Here is a 13,313-nt window from a genome sequence, read left to right on the forward strand (position 1 = left end):
GAAAAAAAGATTATGAATGGAAAGGGAAAAGAGGAGAGGATGGGTGAAAGGGTAATAGACAACAGAAAAGGGTAGGTGGGATGGAAAAACAGAAGATAAATAGAAATGGGAAAGAGAGGGGCAAAACATGTTACAAAGGATAAGGGTGAGAGCAAAATTGGAAAGGCTAAATACGATATTGCCTGTAAAATCATTTTTTTTAGGCTCAGTGCAGGTTGAGATCAGTGCGGAAGCCATCCTCACTGGAGAGTTATGTGGGGGAGAGGTACCAACTGTGCCACAAGATGGAGCATGTGATATCCTAATGAGACCGCTGCAAATTAAGGTCAGTACAGAGAATGTTTTGTCATATTTTGGGTTTTATCATATTGTTTGATATGAGAATCTAGATATGGAGGCACTTTTATTTTTATTGAGTTGAAAATAGATTGTCCGTGGGGATCACATGAACCATCACTTTCATGTTCTCAATGATCCTCATCTGATAGCTACACCATTTAATTACTGGCAACAAGTCTTTTTCAATTCAAATAAATGGGAAGGAGCTGCAGGCAGGGTAGGGGACTTGCACTTCTATGACTCTTCATGAGAGGGACCACATGATCAAAATGTTGTGAGTTTTGTTGTGCTGGCTAAACGTATTGAGATTCAGTCTTTTGGCCACGTCTCCAATGCTATTTAACCAATGTAGCTTCTCGAGTGGTTCTCAGATAGATGCAAATGTCTTTGTGCCTGTGATTGGATCTCATGGTGGCCAGGAGCTTCATTGTCTGTAAACTGCATATACTTGATGTAGTGCTGAGCCAAAGGGATACTCAGCATCTCCACTGTTTAATATCTAACTATCTCTAATATTATATGAAAGGGCTAGGGTCAATACACAACCAAGTTGGCAGTTGATTTCTGTTTGTGTGTATGGGCATCTTCAGTGGACTTTGGATTTCAATCTGGGCCCATGGGAGGTTATTGACTAGAAATGAAAGTTTCAGGAACCAGTAAACCTACTGTGTGGTTCGTGATCAATCAATAATGTGTGGCCAGCATAAACACAACTCTGGGGAAAGGTTTATCTAGCTCTCTGAGGTTTACCTGCAACTGATTTAATTTCTACTGAGTTAATTTCTATTTGGTTTCTGTACTGTGACAATTAAGCCCACTGCTAGTAAATACATGGATGTCTGTGTATGAAAACTTCCATGTACAATCTCTGCAATGGAATTTTATTTAATAATCATCATATAATAAATATAGTTAATTTACATATTGTGTCTTCCATTCTCTCCTTGTTATCAATAGCCGGAAGGAATGCCCATTGAGAAATCACAGAATTTCCTTCTCTGTGCTGAAGGTACAGTACACAACATACAAAACAACCAAAGAGTAGAGTTTTTGTAATTATAACTCAGTAGCCTCTATAAAAAACTATTTTGTTTAGTGTATGAAAAACCCATAAATATACTTATAAGATAAATCTCTGGCCTTCTGTTCTGTTTCCGTCCCATGCAGAGAATCTGTCGTCCCAAACGTTTTCCATCAGCCTGCCCCAAGATACGGTGCCGGACTCTGCAAGAGCCGAGATTTCTATTGTGGGTGAGAAAATGTTCTGAAAATATCAGCTGCTCTAAATGCGGCATTTCCAAATTTCCTTCTCTGTAGCAGATGTCACTTTTTAAAAGATCAGTTACACCAAAGAAAAAAATCATTAATCTGACTAGACCTTGAGTAAAATGATTTTCAGTTGATTCTGTTGGTTAAGTAGCCTGCCCCTGTAGGAAATAAGACTTATTTCTATCCAGCCTCCCAATTTTTATGATTTAAGCCATGGGTATATGACACACTGGTTGATTCTTGCATAGCTGCCAAAACTGGTGGTGTCACAATACCCAAAATGATTGTGTTTAGTGGTAACCATGCTGAAACACACTTGGCAAGAAACAATTTGAGGCTCACTCATGCCTCTTATGGTGGCCTTGTCAAGCAGTTGCTGTAGTAGGTTTTCAGGCTGACAAGTATTAGATCTGGGGCACTTTTAAGAGATCATCATTGAACACCATAAAAATTTGAAAATCTACCCCGTGTGTTGGAATCCTTAGCTTCATTACATAGCAGTCCTTTTCTCTTTAGCTCAATAACTTTAAGGCTTGTTCTCATCCAGACTACAGTCATGGCAACCTAGATGAGAAACTAGTAAAGAACCCTGCTGTAAAATAAATTAACAAGTGATCCTTTAAAGCAAGAATGTGCAAACAATACCCAGGAATCAGGTTTTGTATTTGTAAACTATTGTGGAATTCCCAACAGGGGACTTTATGGGAAAAGCTCTAGACAATCTAGAGAACCTTCTTGATCTTCCAACTGGCTGTGGAGAACAGAACATGGTGAAATTTGCTCCGATCATATATGTATTAAGATACCTTGAAAACACAAAACAGCTAACGGATGTTGTGAGAGTAAGGGGGAATGTCTACCTGGTGCATGGTGAGTAACAGATGAGTTGCTTATGAACAAACTGGAATAATGAACAGATGACCACTAGCAGCAGATGACCTTACAGAATAAGATACTATGGTGAAATAGCTATTAAGGAGCCAATAAGCATTAAGTGTGGAAGATTAAGGGGCAAATTCACTAAGATTTGTAGTTGCGCCAGGCGTAACTTTGCCGCACTTCGCCACACTTCGCCAAACGTAGTTTCGCCAGCGCTCCGCAAATTCACTAAAATCCGAAGTTGCGCTCAAGGGTAGCGTAAGGTTGCGAAGTTGCGCTAGCGTTGATTCGCTAAGCGAAGCGAAGTTATGCTAGCGATGGTTAATTTGCATATGGCGCCAAATTCAAATTTCAATGGAGGAATACGTACAATCACTGCAAATGCCTGGGAAACCTTCAAAACATCAAATAAAATTTTTATTTTGCCCTACACATGTGCCCACTGTATAGTTAAGGTGCCATGAGTCAGGAAATGAAGGAGGGGAGCCCCAAAAAATTTTTCGATCTTTTTCAGCCTATCACCCATAATATAGAAAAAACGCCAGCGTTTTTTGGGACTTAGAAAAAATTTGAACTTTTTTTGAAGCAATCCCTATCTACTCTATTGCGCTTCGCCTGGTCTGAGGTGGCGAAGGAAGTCTAGCGTAAAAGGTAGCGTTCAGTACACTGCACGCGTTAGTGAATTTGCTTAGTTACATCCGTTGCGCAAATTCGCCAGGCGTAAGGGTGCGAAGTAACACTAGCGAATTTACGCCAGCGTTCGTTAGTGAATTTGCGAAGCAACAAAAATGACCAACGCTAGCGAACTGACGCTAGCGTTAGCCGCTTCGGCGCATAGTGAATTTGCCCCTACGGGTCAGGTTTACTCGAGGGCGAAAATTCACCAGCGAGTGCTTTGCAGCCATCACTACACTTCGCCAGACGAAAATTCGCAAATTCACTGAAATGAATTTTGTCGTTGGCACTGAACGCTGGCAACATTTCTCTATCGCTACTTCAGCAATGCGAGCAATTGAAAGAGAAGGTGCGTTAGCGATCCTTTCTGTCTAGCGCAAATACGCTAGAGGTCTCAGGTTAATTTAAAGTTGAATGGACGTATATTTTGCAGCAAATACATTACATTACACAAGTCCAGGGAACCTTAATAAAGACAATAGAGTTAATATATTGCCCTACACATGAGCCCACTGTATAGTTAATGTTCCATATGTTAGAAAATGGAGGGGGGAACCTGGTTACCCAAAAAATTGACACTTCACTCTCGAGTAAATCTGCCCTTAAATGGTTTCTCATAGTGAGAGTGAGTAGAAGAGTGAGACAGACAAAGTGAGGTGGTGAATGTGATGGCCAGGGGAACACTAAGTAAAGAATCAGTGTCCAATTGATCTGTGTGAAGTTACAGTCACAATTTATTAAGTATATTGTTCCTAGTGAATAGGCAAATTAAGAGGTAAATCAAGAAAAGAAAAGGATTCCCCTAGATACCAACAAGGTACCAACACAATAACCAGTGAATTTGTAACTAAATCCTGTAACTTTATTTCAATCAGGGTACCAGCAGGAGCTGGGTTTCAAGAGATATGATGGCTCATTCAGCGCCTTTGGAGAGAAAGATGAAGAGGGGAACACATGGTAAGTGCATCTGCCCCTTCAACTAGAAAAATCAACATGGGCAGAGACCATATTTTTTTTAAGGAGCTATTTCCTCTTTCCTTTTTAAACAAGCTTGTAACATCCTATCACCTCTGGATAGTTTACATCTCTCTCTTTTCCTTTCTCAGAAGCCTAACGATCTCTCACTATCTCCTATTATCAGGCTGACTGCATTTGTGATACAGATGTTTTATGCAGCCTCCTATTCCATCTTTGTGGATGAGAAACACTTGTATGAGGCTATAGCCTGGCTGAAGAACAACCAACTCCCCAGCGGCTGCTTCATACGCAGAGGGACGCTCTTCAAGTCTTCTTTGCAGGTAACGTCACCCTGTCCTTCACTCTCCTCTAAGGCCACTGGGCTAATGGATGGAGAAATGCTCTATTCCACCCTTTAGCCTGTAGCAAATAATTAAACTTACAAGAATATTAAAAAGAACAGACGGAGTTAAGAAAAAATACTTTGCATGTCTTCTAGAAAGGACAGGATGCAAATGTAGGTAGGACTCATGTATATTTTACCTTTTTAAAAAAGTACCACATCTCATGCCATAGAAGTGCAATCTTTGCTGAAGGCCATGTCATATGGTGACGCTCAACAATGTGGTTGCAGCTTAGTAACACATAGAACACTCTATTATATGGACTTTAAGGGCTTTATTTATCAATTATTTATTTAATCAATAACCAAATCCGAGCAACTCCGAATGCCCAAATAGACCTTATTTATGAAGAAAAAAGCCCGAAAAAATAGGGTGGGCCAAAACTCTGACAACTTCGTAGCTTTCCCCGTTTTTCATCAAAAACTAAGATTTTTCAGAGTTTTCTGCGCCAAAATCATTGGATATCGGTACGGACATCAGCGCAGACACTGGGACCTTCCCCATTGACTTATACAGGACCTCAATAGCTTTTTGATGCCGGGGTTTCGGATTTTGAGTTTTTAGACCATCGGACTTTAATAAATCTCTAAATATTCTTATTTTTTTTGCTCGGATATTCGGAGCTTGATAAATAACCCCCTAAATGTTTCTAAAAAGTCTGTTTTCTAGCTATGGCTGAAATCTTATAGGTGCAACTGTCCAAGAGCCAAACATTTTGATATTGTGTGATCTGGTTAAATATACAGTTTGTCGAATGCAGTTGATTTGTTCCTTTGGCTTCAGTCACCGCATCTGTCAATGTTCCATCATCACACCAAGTAGATTAGAGTTTCAGTTTGGAAAAACTGACTGTGATGCAAGACAAGCTGTCAGAACTGCCCTCGCCTGAGGGACAACCCATGCCCAGTTATTTATATTTAGCTGCCTAACCCTATCTGCTGAAGATGAGCCCTTGTGTTGATACAGATATCCCAGAAGGCTGCACAGCAAAGTATTGCATTGATTGTTCTAGTATCTCTCTCCGTGGGGTGCAATGCAGCTGAACGTTTTTTAAGGGTCACAAAAGAATAACCAAAGAAGCTGACGCACATCATTGTATTTGGGAATGTTGTGTAGCTTGGATAAATAGAAAAGCAGCATTTCGGGCCTCATTTAGTCCTTCATCGACCATTTCATGAAATGTACTTGCTTTTGACCTGGCCAACGAAAACATAAAAACGTTAAAAGATAATAAATGTCTCTAAAAAATGTTACTGATTGGGAGTAACCTGTGCTTTTTGCTTTTTAACAGGGGGGTGTGAATGATGAGACCACATTGACTGCTTACGTGGCTGCTGCTATATTACAGATAAAGTGGCCTGAGGAGGTACATCTCTGAATGACTTCATGCCCTTTGATATTTTCATATTTGGTCTTTGGATAGGAGATGCCAATTTGCCCATTCTTAACCCCATTAGATCTAACAATATGTGCCACCTTGGACCTCCTTCCATAGTCCTCTTTTACTCCTGTTGATTCTGTTTGGAGGATGTCTTCTGTCCTCCAATAGGAATTGCAGCTGGATGGTTATTTAGCTAGAAATAAATATGTTTTTTTGCACAATGATGAGACATCACTGCAGATCACACACTCTTCATACCCAGTAAGGATCAGGCGATCAAAAGCCCTGCACACAGTTCCAATGGAAAGACCCTCTTGAAAGATTGAGAAGGATATTGGGCACAGGAAGTGATTAACAGCAACTAAGAAAAGATTTGGGTTATTTCTCTGCATGTTTTCACAGAGAATAAGTGCTGATTCAAACATGTGGTCCTTTTAATCTCTTCTAGGATGAAATGTTGCAGAAAGCACTGCAGTGTCTGAAGAATTCAATACCAAATGTGACCAGTACCTACACCATGGCCCTTCTGAGCTTTACCTTCACTTTGGCTAAAGACTTCGAATTGAGGAATTCACTCTTGAGAAGCCTCTATGAGAAAGCTACAATAGCAGGTAACTACACATAATTTGGGATATAAGGGAACATTGAAGTTATTAGCCATACAGCAAATACATTTTTAGCTAAAATCTCACCCTAAATAACCTTGAATTTCCAAGAGTATCTACGAGAGAAAATCTGTATTTTCCACAAAACTCACCATAACTGTTCTTCAGGCTTCCACCAGGATTTCCTATGGTAGCCAGGCCCACAGTTTTGGAAGCGCTGCTAAAGAGCATCACATACGGAGTACCCTCCATTCTAAAGTCCTGTTATTTTTGTTCAGGAAAGCATCACTATTTCATGCCCTTAAAGTGGAAAAAATACAAGGCATTATATGAGAAGAATGTAATATTTCTGCAACTAGAATATGTCCTTGTCAGTTGGGTCAATGACAGAACCATTTTGTATTCACCAGAGATCAAATTACTCACAGTAAATCTCAATTTGGCATTAACCATCTTTAAATAAATCCACAGGTGATCAAGTTTACTGGCTTTTAAACCCAACTCCTCCAACCAAAACCTCTCCTTGGGCTCAGCCAAATTCTCTTGAGGTGCAGGTAGCATCCTATGTGATCCTGTCCCACCTTATGCTGGAAAACCTCACCAAGAATGATATATGTAACGCATCAAAAATAGCTTCATGGCTCAGACTACAGCAAACCCCACATGGAGGCTTTGAAAGCACCCAGGTGAGAAATCTGCAGCCCATTGCATTTCTGCAAGCAACATATATTACAGACACATTATAAGTCCAAGTTTAATTCATGTATAGGCAATTGCATGGCAACTGGTAGAATACTTCATTCTGTAAGGTCTTGCCGAGTTTCCTTGTGGTGGCACCTTCATACTGGCAGGGGGCATCCTTTATAATGGTTAATGTCTCCTTCTATGTCATTTGAAGCTGGTGTGTAATTTTATCAGTATTTTGATGCCTTTGTGGTAGTGCGAATCTGTCCAGTTTTGCTTCGCCGAAAAAATTGCGAACTGTGAAAAAATTTGCAAAATTGTCAATAGATGATGCCAACATTTTTTCTACATACGACTATTTAAAGGAGAAGGAAAGGCAAAATTCATGAGCTATCTTCCTCTGCTGTACTCATAAAGATGTCCTGAATCGCTATAGTTGTAGCTCACCTAAGCAAATCCAAGCGCATAAAAGTCATCTTCATGTTCTGCTTTCATTCACATTCATGCGGCAGCCATCTTGCTTAGGTATTGGACGATTCCTTTGCCTCTCCCTCGTATTGCACATGCGCGAAAAAATAGATCCTTGACACCAGGAGGGCGTCATATATGACGTTGCACTCATTACTAGCAGCACGAGCTGTACAAGTGAGTTAAAAATTAGTGGCGCGTATCTGGAGAAAGCGCACAGCAAATGCTTGATGCTACCTGGTAGCTGGTCATAGTAACATTAGTAAATAGTGCTCATGCATCTCCATAGCTATGAGACGCTTCTGGCTGGGGCGTGTTTACAGGGTCACTGATGACGCGCGCATTACTAGATTTGCATGCACGTCATCTGAGACATGCACATTATGCTACAATTGAGCCCAACGCTCCTCAAGGCTGCCTCGGACAGCAGGGAGGAAGCTGCCTGGAAATTTGGTGATGTCACCGAAGTCCAACGCTACAATATCCGCAGAGTGCTGCTGCTCCTACTAGCCACCAGGGAGACAACTTTAAAAACGTTCTGTAAGTTATGAGTCCACCAGACTTATTGTAGAAATATTCTTATGTTTTGCCTTTCGTTGTCCTTTAATACACACGACAACTTTTTCTCACTCCAAATACATTAAAGTCAATGGGTTTTTTTTTCTGATGGGGAATTTTTTGTCTCAGCGACAATTTTGTCTTGGCAATTTTTTTTTTCGAGGTGAAATTTTTTTTGCGGCAGATTTTTGGCAAAGTTTCCCGAAAAAATTTGCAGATGGCGAATTGTGTAATTTCACCGAGAATCCATGTCTGGCAAAAAAAATGCTCATCACTACTTTTATGGGGAATTTAAACTTCATTTAAATTCCCCATTTCCCTTTCTCTCCTTATCCAAGTTGCCTTCTGTTATCTGTTTACCCTTCTGCCCTTCATGACCATTTGCCTGATCCGAGTCTATCTGTACCTCGCTATGGTAGTTAGTTCATTACAATTAGTAGATTCCTTGTTTGAAGGGTCTGGATCCCCAAAATGGCGTCGGTGAAGACTGGTAAGGGATCTATTATGCGGAAACCCATTATCCAGAAACCTCCAAATTATGGAAAGGCCGTCTCCCATAGACTCCATTTTATCCAAACGATCCAAAATTCTAAAACTGATTTCCTTTTTCTCTATAATAATAAAACAGTTGCTTGAACTTGATCCCAACTAAGATATAATTATATAACTATATATAATAACCCCAGGTCCCGAGCATTCTGGATAACAGGTCCCATACCTGTACTAGCAAGGGTTTCTCCTTGCTTACCAAAGTGACTATCATCATGAAACTTTTTATCTGACCTTGACTTGAAGTTTTGCCTAATCCTTATCTGTACCTTGCTATGGAAGTTGAAGTAAGTACAGGTATGGGACCTGTTATCCAGAATGCTTGGGACCTGGGGTTTTCCGGAAAACTGATCTTTTTCTAATTTGGATCTTCATAAGTCTGCAAGAAAATCCTGTAAACATTAAATAAACCCAATAGGCTGGTTTTGCTTCCAATAAGGATTAATTGTATCTTAGTTGGGATCAAGTACAAGCTACTGTTTTATTATTACACAGAAAAAGGAAATAGTTTTTAAAAATTTGGATAAAATGGAGACTATGGGAGATGGCCTTCCTGTAATTCAGAGCTTTCTCGATAACAGGTTTCCGGATAATGGATCCCATACCTGTAGTTTAATTACTTAATTTTATGGTAAATTAAAGTACTGTAAGTAGGTTTCTTGTTGTATCACAGCAGAAAGTTCTGAAACCCCAAAAGGGTGGAGATGAAGACCGGTACAAACAAAGGTTCCACTAGCTTCTGCTGGCTGACTACCTTAAGTACCAGTCACTGCCATGAGAATCATTTACATTTTATTCATCTTTGCATGATATCTCCATGCAGGACACATTGGTGGCACTTCAAGCTCTTTCCCAATATGCTGAAATTTCCTACACTGGGCAATTGGGATTAGAAGTGACCGTGCAGTTGGCAGAAGAAGGAGGTGACAAGCACCAGTTCTGGGTAGATAACACAACCCGATTCCTCCTGCAGAAGACACAACTTGACAAGGTTCCTGGAAACTACAATGCGGGGGTGAAGGGTGAAGGCTGCGTAAACCTACAGGTGAGGATTAAAGGCAAATGACTTTATCACCAACCTGTTAAACTTGGTATTCTCTTTGAAGTTCCGAAAAATTGTTTGGAATTGTAGTTCGGGAAGTGTTAAAAGGGTGGTTCACCTTTAAGTTAACTTTTAGTATGTTATAGAATGGCTAATTCTAAGCAACTTTTCAATTGGACTTCATTTCTTTGAATTTTTTGCCTTATTCTCCTAACTTATCTAAAACATCTAAAAACAAATGCTCTGAAAGGCTACACATGTATTGTTACTGCTTTTTATTACTCATCTTTCTATTCAGTCCTTTCCTATTCATATTCCAGTCTCTTTTTCCAATCAATGCATGGTTGCTAGGGTTAAACTGGAGAGCCGCTGAATAAAAAGCTAAATGACTTAAAAAACACAAATAATAAAAAAACTGTCTTCTTTCTGCAGTTGATACTAAAATACAACACAAAACCTGCTGAGAAAAGCAACACCTTTGAATTGAGACTCAACTCCAGCAGGGACGGTTGCAGGAATCAATCCATATCCTGTTATAACCTCACCATCTGTGTACAGTAAGCATGAAGGGTCAATGAAAAGGTCTTTGTTGACCTCTAAAATTCAACTAAGTATAGTAAGGTTACTAGATGGTCCATATAGTGTCGCCAAAGAGTTGAAGAGTCTACTGTTAGAAGATGTCATAAATATATTTGTTACAGAAAAACAAGTGCCAATATAAACATTTGCCCTTCTGTACTCACTTGAGTATCAAGGATCACTTGGGAATGCAGCTGAGGATGGAATGTATCCATATAGTTGGGTTCAGTGTTGTTGTTGGCCATGGTTGAAGCAACAACAAGGATGCGAGGGTGCCTAGGAGTCTGGTGGGCTTGGCCCGGCCATGTACAGTATTTTCAGTATTTTTGAGCTTCTGCTCATTATGCATGCCCCCCCCAACAAACAGGGTATATAATACACATATTTTAATATCTTGGGTCTACTTTACCAGTTCTTTAAACATGAATACTATAACATATTCATCTCTTGCTATTGTCTATGTTCCCTGACTGTTTCATGTCTGTTCCAGGTACATTGGGCAGCGCCAGAGAACCAACATGATACTGATTCAAGCTGGTTTACTTTCTGGCTTTAGTGCCATTGAGGAGACCATAAACAAGGTAACAGAAATACAGAATGAGTACTTCCTGCATGTGTCCATCTAACAGTGCTTTGTGCATCACCTGGAGAAGCACAACAAAATGTCCTAGTGAAAGTATCACACCCACTTTTTTGGGTCAGAAGCCCACCTTCAGAAAAAGAAGGTAACCTGTGACCTGGAAGCCGCTGTGGAGCCACACTCTGAATACCAAAAGTATCATATGAAACACTTAATTGTGACCCTGGCCACAAGGCTCACCAATCAAAACATAAAAAAATGCAAAAACATAACTGCATATTAATGGGCCCCAGAGTCTGAATTATTAACCAAAGATTTCAAGGAACAAGGATTTGTTCATTGGACTTTCATTTGAATTTAATTGTTCAAGAACACTGGGTTAAAGGGGAAGTAAAGTCTAAAATAGAATAAGGCTAGAAATGCTGTATTTTGTATACTAAACATAAACATGAACTTACTGCACCACAAGCCTGATCAAACAAATGATTTATGCTTTCAAAGGTGGCCACAGGGGGTCACCATCTTGTAACTTTGTTAAACATCTTTGCAAGACCAAGACTGTGCACATGCTCAGTGTGATCTGGGCTGCTTAGTGATCGTAATAAATTATCAAAACAGCACAAGTCAAATAATATCTGCCAGAAGCCGATACAGCAAGACTGATTGATAATCAGAATATACAGACTGTACTGGGTCCTGTGTTGTCATGTAATCTAATGTGGATTTTATAGTTTTTGTATTGTTTAATACACACTTTCAGGGCCGCCTTCAGAAATCACAGGGCCCTGTACGGCAACATTTTCTGGGCCCCCTGGTCCTGCCCACCCCCAAGCCCCACCCCATATCTCACCCACCCCACACAGACAGAGCTAAGTTATAAAAAGCCACATGTTATAAAAAGTCATTGGTGATCAGGGGCCCCCCTGTTGTCAGCGCGCTGCAAGTATCAGAAGAGAAGACTGGAAATCCCATGTGCATGATTTTTCTGCTATTCAGTTCTCGGTATCCTTATTGGTTGATTTAGTCCCGGTATTGGGATTGGATGGGCTGGAGGGGAAGATCCTACTTCACCTATCCAATCCCTGTACAGCTTTACTTAAACTTAATCAACCAATGAGGATACAGAGAACTGAAAAGGAGACTGATCATACACGCACTGGAGCTCCTGTGCTCTTTTCTGAAGATTTCAGTACGCTGCCTCCAGGTGTAACAAAATGCATAGCAGGAAAAATACATAGTACTTGCAGTTATTATTTTTGTATTTTGCACCTTAATAAATGAGCCCTAGAACCCCACTGGATCATTATCTGATGAGAGGGAGGTACATTAGTTGGTGTGTTTCAATGCTAGTGCCTCTAATTCTGATGTATATATAGAGCTTTCTTTTTTTTCCTTGTGCTTTTATACATTTTTTCTCTTTGTTTCCCTTCATGTAGCTCGAAAACCACCCCTTGGTAAAGAAGATTGAAATCAAAATGGATGAAATAGTGATTTATATAAATGAGGTGAGGGGTTTAATAACAAAGATTGAGATGTGTTTGGTCCCAGAAAGTGCCTAAGAACATGAATGTTTAGTATGATGTAGACTGATTCAGTTTCCTGAATAATCTGGATGCCAGCCCCAGTAGTTGCATGCCACACTCCACAGTGCTGGACCACCTGGAAACTATGGGCCCTGTTGGTAATCTGCCACTGGGTCCCATGTAACATAGCAGTCAAACGCACAAACAGATGGGGGAAATGAATACTGAATAGAAAAGTAATCTGTCAAAAAAGAATTCAAGTTGGATATGGACATTGTTGTGTACAGAAGATGGCATGAAGTCAAGAAGAAAGGTAGAACTTCCTCTTTAGCCACAATAAGAATTATGGGATTCCTGGTGGTGTACATGGTTATCAGATATGGCATCCCATTCAGGCTGCATTGGATTTACAGTTGTACAGAATGCAGATGGCACAAACCAGCCGGATTACGAGATGCAACTGCTGTGGTGGTCTGAGGAGTTCCTGCAGTGCAAGTCATTGATGCTGTGGTTATTTTGACTCCAATGTGTGCAAGTCCTAGTTCTCCTCATCTCCATTTATACCTCTAGAGCTGACTGCCCCCTATTCTTTGATCGCCTCTGATGAATCTTTTGGTTTCTTGCAGCTCTCCCATGAAACTCAGTGTTTCTCCTTCCTGGCAAAACAAGATGTCCCGGTGGAAAATTTGGCTTCACAGCTGGTGAAGGTGTATGACTTTTACCAAAGAGGTATTAATGGAATAATAATGTATTCAACTAGCACCAATCTCTTTTTTTTTATACTTAATATTAAATAATGGCTTTAAGTTACACATAACCAG

General features: G+C 40.2%; 1 protein-coding gene across 2 annotated transcripts in view; it reads left to right on the top strand.

Moving 5' to 3' along the window:
* The window catches only part of LOC108696031 (alpha-2-macroglobulin-like protein 1), a 29,005-nt gene that overhangs the window by 14,453 nt on the left and 1,239 nt on the right, over positions 1 to 13,313 (top strand). For both annotated transcript variants that reach the window (XM_041570162.1, XM_018225012.2), the window contains exons 21-34: positions 204 to 325; positions 1,297 to 1,348; positions 1,507 to 1,590; positions 2,302 to 2,478; positions 4,038 to 4,119; positions 4,304 to 4,460; positions 5,815 to 5,889; positions 6,353 to 6,515; positions 6,981 to 7,195; positions 9,592 to 9,813; positions 10,243 to 10,367; positions 10,880 to 10,970; positions 12,406 to 12,474; positions 13,119 to 13,221. In XM_041570162.1, the coding sequence (XP_041426096.1) occupies positions 204 to 325; positions 1,297 to 1,348; positions 1,507 to 1,590; positions 2,302 to 2,478; positions 4,038 to 4,119; positions 4,304 to 4,460; positions 5,815 to 5,889; positions 6,353 to 6,515; positions 6,981 to 7,195; positions 9,592 to 9,813; positions 10,243 to 10,367; positions 10,880 to 10,970; positions 12,406 to 12,474; positions 13,119 to 13,221 (1,737 nt within the window). The remainder of the gene's footprint in view (positions 1 to 203; positions 326 to 1,296; positions 1,349 to 1,506; positions 1,591 to 2,301; positions 2,479 to 4,037; positions 4,120 to 4,303; positions 4,461 to 5,814; positions 5,890 to 6,352; positions 6,516 to 6,980; positions 7,196 to 9,591; positions 9,814 to 10,242; positions 10,368 to 10,879; positions 10,971 to 12,405; positions 12,475 to 13,118; positions 13,222 to 13,313) is intronic.

Source organism: Xenopus laevis, chromosome 7L (genome assembly GCF_017654675.1).
Source record: "Xenopus laevis strain J_2021 chromosome 7L, Xenopus_laevis_v10.1, whole genome shotgun sequence".
NCBI lineage: Eukaryota > Metazoa > Chordata > Amphibia > Anura > Pipidae > Xenopus > Xenopus laevis.